This window comes from Canis lupus, chromosome 36 (genome assembly GCF_003254725.2).
Source record: "Canis lupus dingo isolate Sandy chromosome 36, ASM325472v2, whole genome shotgun sequence".
NCBI classification, from domain to species: Eukaryota; Metazoa; Chordata; class Mammalia; order Carnivora; family Canidae; genus Canis; species Canis lupus.
The window spans coordinates 22,596,818-22,613,922 of record NC_064278.1 but is presented as its reverse complement, the minus strand read 5'-3'; the positions used below and the strand labels follow the sequence as shown (position 1 = coordinate 22,613,922).

Genomic DNA, 17,105 nt, shown 5'->3' with positions numbered 1-17,105 from the left:
TATCATCTCCTAACCACTTCCCATTAGTAAGAGCAAACTTCAGAGATAAGTAAAGCAGCATTCATGTGTCTGGAAAAAGAACCCTATGGATGATTTAAAACATAAGAGTTGGCTACTTGTTAAGAAAGGGTGCATGCACATTTGTAAGTATGAAAGCCAGAAAGAAAGAAAATCTGCAAAAAGCAAAATCATTGTACTGTATGGATTAAATCTCAGCAGAGTTCAGATTTTGTCTTTCAACATTATTTCTTGCAGGGCTGCATAAACCCTTAGCTCATTAACATTGACTTAATTCTCCCTAAAGTACAAGTAGATTCAGGAGAACGTAGGTAATATAAATGCGCTTCTCTCAACGCTAAAGGTTAGAGGCACTCATTCTTCAAAGAAAGTGAAGTCTTAGGCCCCAGATAAATTCCCTCATCTGCCGTCATGATTGACAGGTGCATTTGGTTGGTCGCATGGGGGAAGGGAAGAGGAGTGGGGCCTGACTCCAGGGCAGGGCCCTCAGGTGGAAAGGCTGTTCCATATAACCACCCACCAATACCTTCTACTGTGGCAAAGTGTCCTCAGCCCAGTGCTTGCGGATGCTAACCATGGGCAACAGTGCTCTTCTCTGAGCCTCCATACAGTTATTCTTTAAATACGGTTCCATTTCCTTGGTAAAGCCTCTTGTGAGGTGCTAAATTTAGCACTGCCAATCAGGAGAACAGGTGGTGTGTGACACCACCAAACAGATCCGTCTCCCATCAAGCTTCCCGAGGCAGCCAATCAGCCGGGGCCCTGCCCAGGGATGTGGGGCTGTCAGCAGATCTGGCAAATAAAAGGCCAGAGCCCAGCCCTGGCTCTCGAGCAGTCGTGCATTCCCAGCCTCGCCTCGGGTGTAGGGATTGCATAGAAAAGCAAAACTACACAGTCCCGACTGTGTAGTTTTGTTTTTTAAGTTTAGAGGCTCACCGATTCATGTCGGAGATGGTGGACAAAACCAGCTCCGGATAGGACGTCGTTTCGGAAGCAACGTGGGGCTTTGTCCCACCCTTTTTGGGCACTCTTGAGAAATCAGGTGAGTGGCATCTTTCCTTTTTTTTTTTTTTTTTAATAATAGATTCTCTTCCTTATTGATTGATTTCTAGTTCCCAGTTAGAACTTCTTATTCCAACATGTGCGATGCGCCTGGGCACAGGTGTTTGTGTAACTACTCGTTGCTGTTGCGGATCCATTACTTCAATCTGCTCGTTCCATCTCCTTTAAAAAGTTGGGTGCTTTAGCAGGTCAGCACAGTCAACGTTTCCAATCGTGTGACTCCACCTCATGGGCTAAAAGTGTTGAAGTCGAGGTCAGAAATGGTAAGAGAAATGCTTGCTTCTGTTACAGACTCTTTCTGTCTGCTGAGAACGTTCAAGGTTATGTTACTCAGTGAAAAAGTGAGACACACCAAGAATAGCTCTGATAAAAGGCATGTGGTATCAGGGTGTCCTGATGACTTTTTAAGGGAATCAACTGCTGAGGTATCAGTTGCGGGACAGTGAGAGAACACTTGCCTGCTGTCAGTCAACAGTGGAAAGTTTATTTTGGGAGCATGACATTTTAGATGCATACCTTGGGCCCTAATTGCACAAAGGCCTTTCAAGAGCAAGTGCTCAAGCAACAAGATTGGCCTATCCAGTAGGAATAAATGACCAGTTCAGACAAGTGGATTGTGATATGTTTAGGAATTGGGAGGGGAAATGTGTAATTGTTTTATAAAATACTCAGCATCTCATTATTTATTTCAACTCGTAAGCAAATGATATGATATGAGCTAAACGTTGGTATTAAGGGTAAGAAAGTATTATTGAGACTTTTTAAAATTTTTTTTTAATTTTTGAGACTTTTAATATCTATTAACTTTTAATACCCTTTGACTTTCCATCTTCCTGGATTTAGATTACTAATCACATATGCCTGTAAATGCATTGGTATATAGTACATAAATGATGTCAAAGAATACAACTATTTTTAGAAAGTGAACTAGGTGGTAAACAGGGAGGGTTAGAGACAAAAAATTATTTGTCCCAAATAGAACATGCTCTATGGAGTTCTTGACAAAAGACTCACAAAAACTTTTGGTACTTTTTGAATTTTCCAAATATAAATTTTATTGTCTTGGAATTCTGGTTTTTTTTTTTTCCTTTTTTTTTATATTTTATTTATTTATTCATGAGAGACAGAGAGAGAGAGGCAAAGACACAGGCAGAGGGAGAAGCAGGCTCCATGCAGGGAGCCCGATGTGGGACTCGATTCTGGAACTCCAGGATCATGCCCTGAGCCAAAGGCAGACACTAACCCACTGAGCCACCCAGGGATCCCTCATTTTCTTTTTAACTAAGTAAAAAGTTACAACATGGTACAGAATTATCAGTAGAAAAACTAGCATTCCATACATTTTTAGTGAACAGAGGATTTTGTGAAAAGCAGTCATGAAGTAACCGACAATTGAGAATCTGTTCTTTATATCAGAATAGTGGGTTGGTTGCATTAAATAATAAGGTGCATCAGAAAATTGTTCCCATCATCTCCCTGGAACTGATGGACAGAGTACTTTCTTCCACTTAAAAGGACTTCACTGCAAATTTCATATTCTTTTCTTTGATTTTTGAATATCTGTATTGAAAAAGCACAGGGCTTTTCATTTCTTTCACATTTCACACCAGTGTTCCCTTTGTCAGGTTTGAACCTTGGTCCCTAGTACTCAAGTCAGTATTTTTCTTTCAGCTCTATGATAACAGTTGGCCTACTCATGTAAGTTTAAAATTTCCTATTAACTAGAGCAGTAGCACTATTTATTGAGCAGTTACAATATGAAGAAATATTCAAAATATTCATAAGAAGACAGCATACAGTCTATAAAAGGCTTGCACAGTCAATAAGAACTTTCCAAGTAAGGAAAGAAATCGAAAAGTTAAAATTTTTTACTTTCGGTGACAATTTTAAGCAGCCACCTGGATTGCTTAAAGTAATACAAGTAATACCCAAATCTATACCAACTTTAAAAATACAGAGTGGAAAAAAAATATAGAGTGAATGAAAAATCTTGGGAGGAAGGAAATCTTTAATAATTATCTTTCAACCATTGAACAGAGATGCACAGATTATTCTTTCCCTTTTTTTGAGAAATAGATTTATTTATTAATTAGAGAGAGCACAAGCAGCATGGAGGGACAGAGGGAGAGGAAGAAGCGGGCTCCCTGCTGAGCAGAGCGCCCAATGCGGGGATCGATCCCAGGACCCCGAGATCATGACCTGAGCCAAAGGCCGACTCACAACCGACTGAGCCACCCGCGTGCCCCTAGATTCATTCTATTCTTTCCACACATCTTTTATTGTTCTTCTCGACTCCCACTTATTTCAGCTTTCCTCTTTCCATCTCTCACTCAGGTGTCCCATAGTTGGAAAGACTGAATTTCCCTCCTCGACCACTAGAGGACATTCCTTGCTCTAATTTCCTAAAATTTTCTTTTTTCCCCCCATTTCCGTTTACACTTGCTACTCTGTTAGGCTTCAAGTCAATTCAGAGGCCCATGTTCAAACTGAAGCCACGGAGGAGAAGGCCCACAGATGATCTAAAGAGCAATCTGTTCTGAAAAAGTGTCTCTGCCATCTACAGAGTAGCTCCGGAGTGGCCCTTAGCTGGGACCCGCTAACTTATTTTTCTCTTCCTTTTCAGAGTGCCTGAAAAGATGACAACTCAAGCACCGACGTTTAAGCAGCCGTTACAAAGTGTTGTGGTACTGGAGGGTAGTACCGCAACCTTTGAGGCTCACATTAGTGGTAAGCTCACCCTTGCACACGTCCCTGCTCTTCGTCCCCTCCCCAGTGTGTTAACTTAGCTGTGGGGCTTGACACCGGGTGTAAGCCCTGCTTCCACTTTGTTAAAATGGGTCCAGCTGGATGGAAGGGCCATCGTAAGGGTATACCGTTCACAGTACTGACAAAGTCTGACAATGTAATGGCTTGGAAATGTTTTATTCATATTTATAATTCCACAAAGCAAAATAATTAGCATTGGATTAAAATTGCTGTCAGAATCCAGCAGCTAAGTACGACCAAATTTGGTCATTCTATATTTGGGTTCAGCTGCAGAGCCAGACTGGAAGCCAAGAACCCAAGCCCAGTAGGGGTCAGACACGCTGCCGCGGGACAAGGAGGCCGGGGCTGACTGCTCCCCGTGCCCGAGAATGGGAAATAACAAAATCAGGGACTTTTTTACGAAGCAGAAAACTGTCAGCATTGCACTAACTCCCAATTATTTTATTCTTGTATTTTCAATCTTTATTAAGTGGTTCTAGTGAATTAGAAGATTTTCCAATCTTTGGAAATGACAACAAAAAATAATATATGCCACCCTGGTCTTTATTAAAGAGAAACAAATATTGATCTTAGATTTTTATTTAGAAGAAAGTTCTGGGTTTTTTTCCCCTTCTTCATAACTCAGTTTAGAAGCGGCTCAAAAAAAAATGCATGATTTCTAAGACTTACTAAAAATGGGGATAAGCTACAAACTATATTGTAAATAATCTCTAAATTATTTAATCCATATTGTCTCCACCTGCAGTATTACAACTGTCATTTAAATTGGCATAGGTTAATTGAACATCAAGCTAGCACCTCCATGGTGCACTGTCCACCCCACCCCCGCCTTTTTTTTTTTTGCACTGTCACTTTTTAAAAGTTTTTGGCTTCTAATAAAGATGTAAAATAAGATTTCTTCTTCCTTTCTCCTTTCATTTTTTATTTTATGTGCCCATCTTATTCCTAACTGGATAAGACCTTCACATTGCACAGATATCATATAATCATTCTTCGTTGTCTATTGTATATGCAGGTAGAGACCGATTCCATTCTTTTCACACATGAGAGACGTTGACTTTTCAATAATACACTTAAGTATCTTGTGATGCTCGGTAACTTTTGAACTGTGCAGAACACAGTTGGCTTCAGTGGGAGTTTGGCCTATTTGCAGAGTCCTGGAGCCTTGCTTCTTCGTAGCTTCTTGTTCCTTCACATTATGTGCCTATAAAGTCTTAAGAAAACACCACTGAAAATATCTGACATTCATGAATTACTCAAACTCTTTACTTGGCCATGGTGGGAGGTGGGTTAATGTAAGGACAAGAAAATAAGTATTCTCTTGGTTCTCTTTACTTCCTCAGTTTTAATATAAAATAAACCCTGTTCTGAATTTGCTTCAAGCCTTCTCAATGTACAGAATTTTAATATACTTAAAATATCAAACCACGTACATGTAGTTCTTAGCTCCATGATTTTTTTTAAAAGATTTTATTTACTTATTCATGAGAGACACACAGAGAGAGGCAGAGACACAGGCAGAGGGAGAAGCAGGCTCCCTGCAGGGAGTCCCATGTGGGGACTCGATCCTGGGACCCTGGGATCACGCCCTGAGCCGAAGGCAGGTGCTCAACTGCTGAGCCACCCAGGAGTCCCCTTAGCTCCATAATTTATGGTGATTGAAGAGAATTAGCCTTTTCTACCTGCAACTCCAGCTCTACAAGTTGCTCTGTAAAACGAGGTCTGGCTTGTGTCTTGTTCTGGGAGAACCCGCTTCTCTCTCTGCTCAGTGGCATTTCTACTGAGTACACATTTGAAAGGCAGGCGAGTTCAAAGACACGGTGTCCCTGCAGCCACAGAGGAGGGATGCAGATGGGTGTCCTCTTGGGCTTGCTGGGCAGCACTCTTAATCCTTGGCCACTTTGGCTCTTGTTTTTGAAGAGGACAGTGGTCGCTTTTTATTTCGAAGTTTCTTTGGCATTCTATGCTTTTCTAAATCCCTTCTATGATTTTAACCATGTCTGTTAAATTGCATCAAGGAGAACCTGGGACAGGAAGGCAGGAGGTAGAAATTCTAGTCTTCGTGTGCCCGGCTAGCAGAGGAGCCTTGGAGAGTCACCGAGCCCCCTCTGGCCTGTTTCCTATTAAATGAAAGTGTTGGCCTCCACCCGAACCCACTGACCCACCCACTCCCTAGGTGTCGGCCGGTGGACCCCTTGTCATGTGGCCGTCCCGTTTTCCTTAGCCTTGGATGGCCTTCCACTCGGGGTCAGGACAAGGCAGTGGACCTGGTGGGACAGAGTGGGGGATTTAGCAGTGCCCCATTCCGCCATAAAGATGGATTGTGTTTGTGCTCCAGGTTTCCCAGTTCCTGAGGTGAGCTGGTTTAGGGATGGCCAGGCAATTTCCACGTCCACTCTGCCCGGCGTGCAGATCTCCTTTAGCGAAGGCCGCGCTAGACTGACGATCCCCGCCGTGACTCAAGCCAACAGTGGACGATACTCCCTGAGAGCCACCAATGGATCTGGACAAGCGACTAGTACTGCTGAGCTTCTCGTGACAGGTAGGCTGGGGGGGACCTGCCCGTCCTCTGCCCCAGGCCTCTGCAGCCCCTGGGCAAGAAGGTCCAGGAAGAGCTACTGAGGAAAGAGTAGATGAGGCTGAAATCTAGAGACGGGCCTCCCGGAGGCTGAACTGGTAGCAAAGTTGTTTGCCATGTAAAATTTAATTCTCCTCTCAAAATACAGCACAAAAGGGGCTGAGAATGTTTCCTCTATACACATCGTAAACACTCAAAAGTATATTAAGGGATTATATTAAGGGAATATTAAAAACCCTGCTTCTGAGCAAGTGGAAAGGCTTGGGGCCTTGTCAATAAAGCCCTACAAGGAGACAGGTGCATCACCAGGAACTTGCACCTTAACAAGCTCCTGGGTGATTCCGATGTCAGTGCCCCACAGACCACCCATTTAAGAAACACTGCTCTTACCTGTATCGTTCAATCACTCTTTTTACTTACTCTCCATTTCTAAAAATACTACACCATGGACATACACAGACAAAGGCAAATCCATGACCACTTCCTCCGAGAAGTCGCCACCAATCTCTGCCGTTTCCTTCCATCCTTCACTCCCTGGTAAGATGTTGATCCACAGAACATTGTGGTACTTGCCACGTGACAACCAGTGCCTGCATATCGAGCTACGTGAGCCGATGTATGACTAGCCAATACACTCCGCCACCAGCACTGTTCAAGGATAGGGCTGTTGTGGATGCATCTGGGAGCATCACGTGTGAACTTGAACATATGTCCAGAAAATTCAGACATGGAAAACTCACAGGGGTGACGGGTTATTACTCGAAAACATGTCAAAATTAATCCCATTGTCTCTTCACATTCCTAAAAAGTTTCTTTCAGCATAATGAACCAAAGAAGTCCCCTTTCTGTAGCATAACTAACATTAAACCATGTCAGTGTTTTGATTTTAAATGCAAGTAAATATTTGGGTTATTTGACCACTGATCAGTTTGGAGACTGTTTAGGGTTTTTAACACTAAGAGTTAATAATGATTCTGTAAGTCACGGGTCCACTTATCAACCAACCGTCAGAATTCGTTTTAATTCAACTTACTGAATACATGCCAAATTATTTTCCCAGGTTAAGATGGTTCTAGATGTGAGGTTGGGAGGAAATGTCTGAAGGATTCTCTAAAAATGTTATAAGCAGATCTAGGCTTTTTCTTAAAAAAAAAAAAAAAAAAAAAAGGTGATGGCCTACAATCACCAAACCAAACTAAGCAAATAAAATAAAGGTAGTGACAGGATGGCCTGCTGCCATCTTCTGGCTCCTTTCTTGCTATCACACATGAACGGGCCTCAAGGACAGTCAAGGGTGGTTGGTTCCAGGAGTCATCGCCTCATTTGGGAAACAGAGCTTGGGATTGTTTAGAAATACCCCTTGGGGAGTACCCAGGGTGGCAGTTCTGACTTGCCTGCCATCCCCCCTGCAGCAGAGACCGCACCACCCAACTTTGTACAACGACTGCAGAGCATGACCGTGAGACAAGGAAGCCAAGTTCGACTCCAAGTGAGAGTGACCGGAATCCCTACACCTGTGGTGAAGTTCTACCGGGACGGAGCAGAAATCCAGAGCTCCCTTGATTTTCAAATTTCCCAAGAAGGCGACCTCTACAGCCTAGTGATTGCAGAAGCATACCCCGAAGACTCCGGGACCTATTCGGTAAATGCCACCAATAGCGTGGGAAGAGCTACTTCAACGGCCGAATTGCTGGTTCAAGGTACGTGCGGGTTCAAGGTGCAGCTGGGAGACCAGGAGAGGCTACTGAGGGGGACAGAGCGGGTGCCGAGGTCCTGCTGCCTCCCTCGGAGACCTCGGGGATGCCGGGGGCTGGGACCGAAGCTGGCTCGCCAACTCCCTGAAAGAGCAAAGGGTCTGGGGTTCCAGGCAGGAGCTCAGGAGCACTGAAGACCTCGGTGCTTCTTAGCCCATTAGAAACTGGAAAGTATTTCAATGGAGTCCTCTAAGAAAAAAGCCAACTCTGTTTTCAAATTATTGGCCAATAATGGATTAAAAAAAAAAATGGTTCTAGGTGAATCTTATCCCATAATGAACATACTCTCTCTTAGAACCTAATTTAACTGAACACATAATCGAAAACTTTTTGCATTTTCCTCCACCGGGACAGCTAGAAAATGTTATCAGCTTTGTGGTCAGAACTGACATGGTCTCTCTAGAAGTGGGCCCACCCCGCCTCCCCCAAACACCCGGCCCCCCTTCCCACAGGTGAGGACGTCGTACCCGCTAAGAAGACAAAAACCATTGTTTCGACTGCTCAGATTTCAGAAACAAGACAAACCCGAATTGAAAAGGTATTTTGCTGTACTTGGTTTTCCGACCCTTCAGATCGTTGCTTCACCAGCTTCTCCTCCTCCACATGGGCCTTGTTTTCGTCTTTTCCAGAAGATTGAAGCCCACTTTGATGCCAGATCAATCGCAACAGTTGAGATGGTCCTGGATGGTGCCACTGGGCAACAGCTGCCACATAAGACCCCTCCCAGGATACCTCCCAAGCCCAAGTCCAGGTCCCCGACGCCGCCGTCGGCCGCGGCCAAAGCACAGCTGGCCCGCCAGCAGTCCCCATCGCCCATACGACACTCCCCGTCGCCCGTCCGCCACGTGCGGGCCCCGACCCCTTCTCCAGTCAGGTAAAAAGCCTTTTGCAAGGAGAGCAAGCTGCTTTGCATTCTTTTTTTTTTTTATTTTAATTTTAATTTAATTTTTTTTTGCCACTTTGCATTCTTAAGTTAGGTTTCATCCAGTAAGAAAAATAGAAGGGAGCAATAAAAAACATAGCACATGATAAATGCAGTAAAGCCAAAGGGCCCTGAGTATGATTTTTCACAAATCCTCACTGTCTACAGGTAAATCGGAGGATGTTCATAAACTCTACTTCTGAATTCCTCTCTGCATTTCGTTTAACAAATGTCTGCCTTAGGGGCCAACAGAAAGCAGTGAAATAGAAGAGAATTTAGCGTTGGAAGCCTTATGTCCCATCAGCTGGACCATTTGCTCACAGTGAGACTTAGGGAAATAATTGTGACGATAAAATAGACGCTATCCTGTATTGATCGCTTTGTCTTAGACATCGGATTGGCATTCTACGTATATTACCTCCTTAAACAGTCACAGCAACCTTTAAGAATTATCATCCCCAATTTTAGAGATAGGTGAGTGGAGCTAAAGGAGGTAAATAATTTGCCTAGGGTCTCCGTCATACCATTTGTACATTAAAGAAAATCACCATAAGAATGACCCCAGGGTGTGTTGTGAGGATTCAGTGAGATAATCAGTTGAAGATGCTTTGTAAATGGAGCATAAGAGCATTTGTATAATTATTTTCTGATAAGAAGTAAAACCTTCTACATGTTTTGCATATCCTTATATCATTTTCCATAGAAAATAAAATGAGTGGTTTTTTTTAAGATTTTATTTATTTGAGAGAGAGAGAGAGAGAGAGAGAGAGAGAGAGGCAGATACACAGGCAGAGGGAGGAGCAGGCTCCCTGCGGGGAGCCCAATGCGGGACTCCCCTGGGATCACAATCTGAACTGAAGGGAGACACTCAACCACTGAGCCACCCAGGTGCCCCTAAAATGGGTTTCCATGCTTAGTTAATATGCAGGTATTTTATATTTTAGAAAGTGAGTGTCTATCATCAGGGCTCAGAAATTCTATAACCAAGTATAAATCACCTATAGCAAATTTGAAACTTTGGAATGTGGCTTAACCTGCTGAGGTTTATAATATGATGAACTGAAAAATGTACAAAATTTGGAGTATACAAGAATAGTGTTTCCTAATCAATTTATGTGATTGTTTTTAGTGTAGGGAAAGTTCCCCTGCCAAGAAAAATTTTGAGAGGAGAATAATAAGCAGAGAGTTGACCTAAAAAAAAATTCAAATTTAAGTTTACTGAAATTAAAACACTGTCATATTAGTAAGTGGATAGAAAATACATTAGAGGGACGCCTGGGTGGCTCAGTGGTTGAGTGTCTGCCTTTGGCTTGAGTAGAGATCTTGGGGTCCTGGGATCGAGTTTCACATCGGGCTTCCCGCAGGGAGCCTGCTTCTCCCTCTGCCTGTGTCTCTGCCCCGCTCCATCTCTCATGAATAAATAAATAAGATCTTAAAAAAAAATACATTAGAGAAGCAGAACAGGGCATCTAGAAATAGATTCAAGTATCCAGTAGATTCCATTTTTAATCAAAATGACCTTTCAGTTCAGTGGGAGAAAGATTATTTTACTCGACAAAGAATACTGGCCCAATTAGCTATCCTTTTGGAAGAAACCAAATATAAACCTCTACCTCCATTTACAAAATAAATCTCATCCTGACTAAAAAAGCTAAATTAAAAAGAAAAACTAAAAAAAAAAAATGAGAATACTTGGGAAAACACTTGTAGGGAGAGCTTTTCAAAATAGATTTAGAGATTCAACTACATAAAAATAAAAAAATCTATATGGCGAAAATAAGGTCATGGCTAAATCAAACAGTGCATTTGTAAAAAGATTTTAAAAGCGCTTCTTCCTCAAGATATTTCATTACTCCTGCCATAAAAGTATTATATCAAATATACGATGGCTACAATATGAATGGTAGAAGCCTAAAAACACTGCATAGCTTCCCCGACTGTATTCACGGATGTTCCATAAGACCCCATAAAGAAGCAAATGCAAACAGTAGGTCTGGGGGGAAATGTTTGCCAACATTTATAACAAAGAACTAAGTAGCAAATGTATTTTAAAAAACTTCCACAAATTAATTTTTATTTTTATTTTTATTTCACAAATTTTTAAAGAAAAAGATAAGCAACACAAATGGGGGGAAAAAGGAACAGAAGACAAGCATTTCACACAAGAGGCAATGTAAGGAAATGTCCAATAAATATACAAAACATGCTTGATATTTTCTAATTTTTATTATATTGACCACTATGAAAATTAAAGGTACCGGCAAACAGTAATAGGAAGGAAGACTTGAACCCAAAAGTTCTGTTTTAAAAACATGTCTATCTATCAAACAAAGTGTTCTTAGACTAGCTCCAAGTTTGCACACCATGAAATCACCAGACGGGCCAAATGTGATTTCTGGGGAGATAACAACCCCACTGTATTTTTAATCCAAGCCTAAGGGTCATTTAAAATTATAGAGCTTCCCTGATTCTGTGGAGCATTTTGACCAGTCTTAGCAGTGCTGGCAGTTCATTAATAACAATCCCCATTACTTAGTCCCTGAAATTTGCTTTAAAATAAGAAATAAAAATAGCAATTTGTGGAGAAAATAATGGCTATCCAAGATAGACTACTTCCTGAAATGTCTAATGGTTTAATCTTGATTTTAGTCATAGGGTAAGGCAAACACATTTTTTTGAATAAGGTACATGGATCTAGCTGTGCCCAGGTGATTATGCTTTATTGTAAGAGCAAAAATAAGCACTTTCCTCTAATGACTCAAATTACATTGATTTTTCACAGTTATGGGCTTACCTGCAGCCTGCTGCTAATCACTCATGTCATGCTAATCATGTCTTTAACTCTTTTTGAGATAAACCCACTTTATGATGAACAGCAAGAGTAGTAAGGCACAGGTTGCAACTTGGAAGTACACGTCACCCTGCTTTTCCTCAGTTGGTGTAGACCCTACCTAGATTTAGAATAATGTTCTATTTCTTTGTTATATTTCTAAGGCAGCCCCTTTTTAAAATAGAGGCATGTTCCCCTAGATTTCCCTTCACTTGATTACGACTCCATTTATAAAATGTAAATTGATTTTTTTTTTTCACCCAAAACCCCTTCTTCAAGAACACAAACGTTTCTTCATGAAGCTGGCTACGGTGGAGCGTATTATTAAGTTACTCTGTCGTTTAGAGCAGATACCAGTGGTACCTTGAACCTTAATTAGAAGAGTCCTTTCATTTATGATCAGCCTAAGTTAACGCTACTACATTTATCACAGTTTTCCCATAGGCAGCAGTTTCACTCAGGGATAAGGCAATACTGCCATCTAGAGGGGAAAATTGATTACGAACTGATCAAGAATGAAATCAGGGAAATTGTTCACTTAAAATAATCGGCCAACTCCTAGAATTATTGGTGTAGATCAGGGACTGTCTTTTTTCTTTTTTTTTTTTTTTTGCCATAAATGTTAGGATTTAGCACCCAGAGTCTTCAGATGATGCTGTGGCGCTTGGGATACACACGAAAAGCAATGAAAACTATTTTAGATGAAGCGCTTTATCAATTTAATAGGAAAACTGTGGAATGCTTGGATTTCAAAATAGCCAGTTGCCATAGTAACTGTATGGCTATTAAAAGAAGTCCAGAGTACAACATAATGAGGGTGAGGGTAATCACAGAGGAAATTAAAAAGAGCAGTTCCCAACATGATGACCAGGGCACAGCCCACACCCCCAAACAAGCTCTGCGAGAGGCCCAGGAAAGCTTCCTGCGGCCGGGGGTTCCCAGGGCCTGGGGGCCTGGGGAAAGCTGTGAGGGCCTCCAGGAAAAGGAGAATCGTGTCCCTTCCTTAGCCCGGAGTTGCACAGGCCCTTGGATTCCAAGGAAGGTCTCGCGCCCTCCCTGCCAGACGTCTCCAGCTCTGACTAGGCGCTGGCCATTGGGCTCTGTTGCTGTCTTTTAAGACCTTCTTACTGTCTTGACTTTTTTAATTGGTGGAAGGTGGGGCAGGGCACAAAATTCAGCTTAGGATTCAGGCCGAGTCTCCTGCAGTGACAGCAGGTTAGACCAAGATTTAGAGGGCCGCCCGGTGGGGTTAGCACCTGCCTTCAGCCCAGGGCCTGGTCCTGGGGTCCCGGGATCGAGGCCCACGTCGGGCTCCCAGCATGGAGCCTGCTTCTCCCTCTCCCTGGGTCTCTGCCTCTCTCTCTCTCTCTGTGTCTCATGAATAAATAAAAAAAAAAAAAAAAAAAGATTTACAGCAAGTTCCTTTCCACGATCCGGGGCACAGGGTTGGAAGCTCTGCCTCGGGGCCTCCAGATGCCCCCTGCGGCCTTCAGCCGCCGACCCCCTGCACAGGAGTCCCAGGTGCTTCTCCCCCGTGACCTCTGCCGTCTGGTTTTCAGATCCGTGTCCCCGGCGGGGAGGATCTCCACGTCCCCCATCAGGTCCGTCAAGTCCCCGCTGCTGGTCCGCAAGACCCAGGCGCCCGGCGTGACCCCGGGGCCCGAGGTGCCTCCGCCTTGGAAGCAGGAGGGCTTTGTGGCCTCGTCGGAGGCCGAGATGAGAGAGACCACGGTGACGAGCACCACCCAGATCCGGACGGAGGAGAGATGGGAAGGGAGGTTCGGGGTGCAGGAGCAAGTGACCGTGAGCCGCGCCGCGGGGGCCGCAGGGGCCGTGGAGGTACGGGGGCTGCGGGGTCGGGGCTGCGGGGTCGGTGCCGGGGTCGGGGCTGCAGGGTCCTCGGTGCTAGGGGGTGGGTGCCGCGGGGTCCCGGGTGCCGCGGGGTGGGGGCTGCGGGGTCCTGGGCGCTACGGGGTCGGCGCCGCAGGGTGGGTGCTGTGGGGTCCTGGGTGCTGTGAGTGGGGACTGTGGGGTCCTGGGTGCTGAGACATGGGTGCTTCAGCGTCTGTGCAGCAAGGTGGGTGCTGCGGGGTCCTGGGTGCTGCGGGGTTGGTGCCGCAGGGTGGGTGCTGTGGGGTCCTGGGTGCTGTGAGGTGGGGACTGCAGGGTCCTGGGTGCTGCGAGGTGGGTGCCGTGAGGTGGGGGCTGCGGAGTCCTGGGTGCTGTGGGGTTGGTGCCGCAGGGCGGGTGCTGTGGGGTCCTGGGTGCTGAGACGTGGGTGCTGCAGTGTCTGTGCAGCAAGGTGGGTGCTGCGGGGTTGGGGCTGCGGGGTCCTGGGGGCTGTGGGGTTCCAGAGGCTGCGGGGTCCCGGGGGCTGCGGGGTGGGGGCTGTGGGGTCCTGGGTGCTGTGGGTGGGGGCTACGGGATGGGTGCTGCGGAGTCCGTGCAGTGGGGTGGGTGCTGCGGGGTCCTGGGTGCTGCAAGGTGGGTGCTGCGGCGTCTGTGCAGCGAGGTGGATGCTGCGGGGTCCTCAGTGCTGCGGAGTTGGGGCCGCGGGGTGAGTGCCACGGGGTGGGTGCTGCGGGGTCCTGGGTGCTGCGAGGTGGGTGCCGCGGCATCTGTGCAGCGCAGTGGGTGCCGTGGGGTGGGTGCTGCGCGAACCGGGGGTCAGATCTTGGTCCCGCCCCGCGAGACCCTCCTGCCCGGGGAGGAAGGCTTTGGCGGTGCCCGAGGCCGCGCGCTGTCCCCAGGCTGCCGGGCGGCTGTGAGGACTCGGCCTCTCCAATCCAGGTGAGACAAGAAACTGACAAAAGCGCAGCTGTCGCGACCGTCGTTGCTGCTGTGGACATGGCCAGAGTGCGAGAACCGGTCACCAGCGCTGTAGAGCAGGCTGCCCAGAGGACAACCACGACTGCTGTGCACGTCCAACCTGCTCAGGAACAGGTGCGCGCCACAGGGCCCAGGCTTCTGAGGCCTTCCGAGCCTAAGTGTCCCGAGGTCCCAAGGCGGTGGGAGATCCGGAGGACCCGAGGGTCCCATCTGGGTCAGACAGGTCGACAGGCAAGAGTTAAGCTTGAGAAAGTAGACACAGGAGGTCAGAGGAGTTCAAGTACCACCGTGGTCCTGGGGCGGGTGTGGGTGTGTGTGTCACAGCGGTCCTGGGTCAGGGCGGGGTGTGTGTGCAAAGGGCGGCCAGGAGAGTCGGCTGTGCAAGAGGTTGCACGTGCATTCCTCGCGGTTCCAGCTCAGTCCAGAGCTCAGCTGCTCCGAGAGCCGGGGGTGTCGGTGGGGGCCCGTGATTGCAGGGCAGACATTACCTTTCTCCAAGCTTCCCCCAAAGACCTTTGCTTTTACTTTCCTCAAAACAAATGTGACACTTGATTCATGGCTGAGGAGTGTTATAAATCCAAGATAATTTCCCACCTCATTTTTGAAAAGATTTTTTTTTTATATAGTTTAGAATCACTCCGGCTTTCCTCCTGATCCTCTCTCGTGTGACATTTATGTCTTCATCCTGATTTATTATTGGAACTTTTATATAAGGTGCATGAAACGATTTCCTTCCTTTCCCCTCTGAAATTTTAGATTAAAAAAGAGGCAGAGAAGAAGACGGCTGTAACTAAAGTAGTAGTGGCCGCCGACAAAACCAAGGAACAAGAATTAAAATCCAGAACCAGAGAAGTAATTACAACAAAACAAGAGCAGGTGCACGTAACTCATGAACAGGTGAAAATGGGTTTTGACGTGAAATTACTTCTGTTGTTTCCCGGTGTGAGCACATGTAATCCGTGTTTACCATGAAGGGTTTTGTTTCTGGGGCAAAATCACACTATTATCACACTATTAAAATCCCCTTGGATCTGTGTGTTCATTCTTGGGTACCAGATTCCAAGGTCCCTTAAAGTCCCCGAGTGCTTTGCTTGTGTAGACAAAGGGGGACCTCTCTGAACACAAACAGCGGGTTTCATCTCTGTTGCTGTGAAGGTGCGCTAACTAAATATGTGACCCCAAGTGAGGTAAAACCAGGAAAAGTAGCTGTAGAGGAGGAACAGAGGAGGACAGTGGGCACACACAGCTTTGAAGATTACGTGACAACAGCTCCCTGAGCCCTTTGGAGAACCTCTGAATATAGAAGTGGAACGGACAGCAGTGGGTTTTGTAGGTCATATGACCCCCCAAAAAGTCAAGAGGACAATCATGATTGGAGGCATTCAGGGACAAATTAGATAAGGCCAGTTGGTAAGGCTTTTGGCCAGTGGAGCCAATCAGCTGGGTGGTTTGAGAAGATGAACTTTCAAGTCTTCTTTTAAAGCTCAAGATCCTTAATGTCAGAGATGACGTCTGAGAACGGGAAAGAGGCAAATGGGGGAAAACTGCTCCCCGCTCCATTCCCCCCCGACACACTACACATATACCTTAGGCATCCAGATCCAAACAGCCTCCTTCAGAGAGTTAAGGATTTGAGAAACATTTTGCCTGGGATGGGCACAAAACTTTCCTCCTCATAATGTCTCAATTTTAGTAAAGTAAGTCTTGATATTCCAAGCCATCATCATTAGGAAAATTTCCGAAGCAAAAATATCATATAAGTGCAGATTGTAAATTGGCCATACTTGATTTCTCTTACATAAAAGTAAAGGGTCAGACAAATTACTTCTAAGGTCTTCCATTCTAATATCCTATTCTCTAAGATCACCTTTAGATGACAGGAGTGGCATAGAATAGTGTTGTCCATCTATCCATTTATGAAAATTGGAAGTCTTTCCAAAGAAGATGGCAATACTCCAGTTCAATTAAATAGTGTTGAACCCAACTTTTCTTTTTCCCTGAGCTGCATGAATTATGGTTTAGACAGAGAAAGAGCATGGTTCTATTAAGGAAAATGAGATGATTTATTTAGTGATATTGCCAGAAAAAAAAAAAAGATTTTACTTCTTTCTTCAAATTCTGACTTGGTTATATTTAATAAACATTATGTCACTTCCACTAGAGATCAGGAGACAATAAGAGTTTGTTCTTATCATTGATTTCAGATAAGAAAAGAAACTGAAAAAGCATTTGTACCAAAAGTAATAATTTCTGCAGCTAAAGCCAAAGAGCAAGAAACTAGAGTTTCTGGACAAATTACTACAAAACAAGAACAAAAACAAGTAACTCAAGAAACAGTAAGTCCAA

The 17,105-nt window shown here is 45.0% G+C and overlaps 1 protein-coding gene across 1 annotated transcript in view; it reads left to right on the top strand.

The window, feature by feature from the left end:
• Positions 1-847: 847 nt before the first annotated feature.
• TTN (titin) overlaps positions 848-17,105 on the top strand; it is a 274,428-nt gene continuing 258,170 nt past the window's right edge. The window contains 10 exon segments of the mRNA XM_049106193.1: positions 848-1,064; positions 3,706-3,807; positions 6,185-6,388; positions 7,837-8,124; positions 8,631-8,716; positions 8,808-9,052; positions 13,490-13,769; positions 14,721-14,873; positions 15,516-15,656; positions 16,964-17,095. Coding sequence (XP_048962150.1) covers position 1,064; positions 3,706-3,807; positions 6,185-6,388; positions 7,837-8,124; positions 8,631-8,716; positions 8,808-9,052; positions 13,490-13,769; positions 14,721-14,873; positions 15,516-15,656; positions 16,964-17,095 — 1,632 coding nt within the window. The 5' untranslated portion in view covers positions 848-1,063.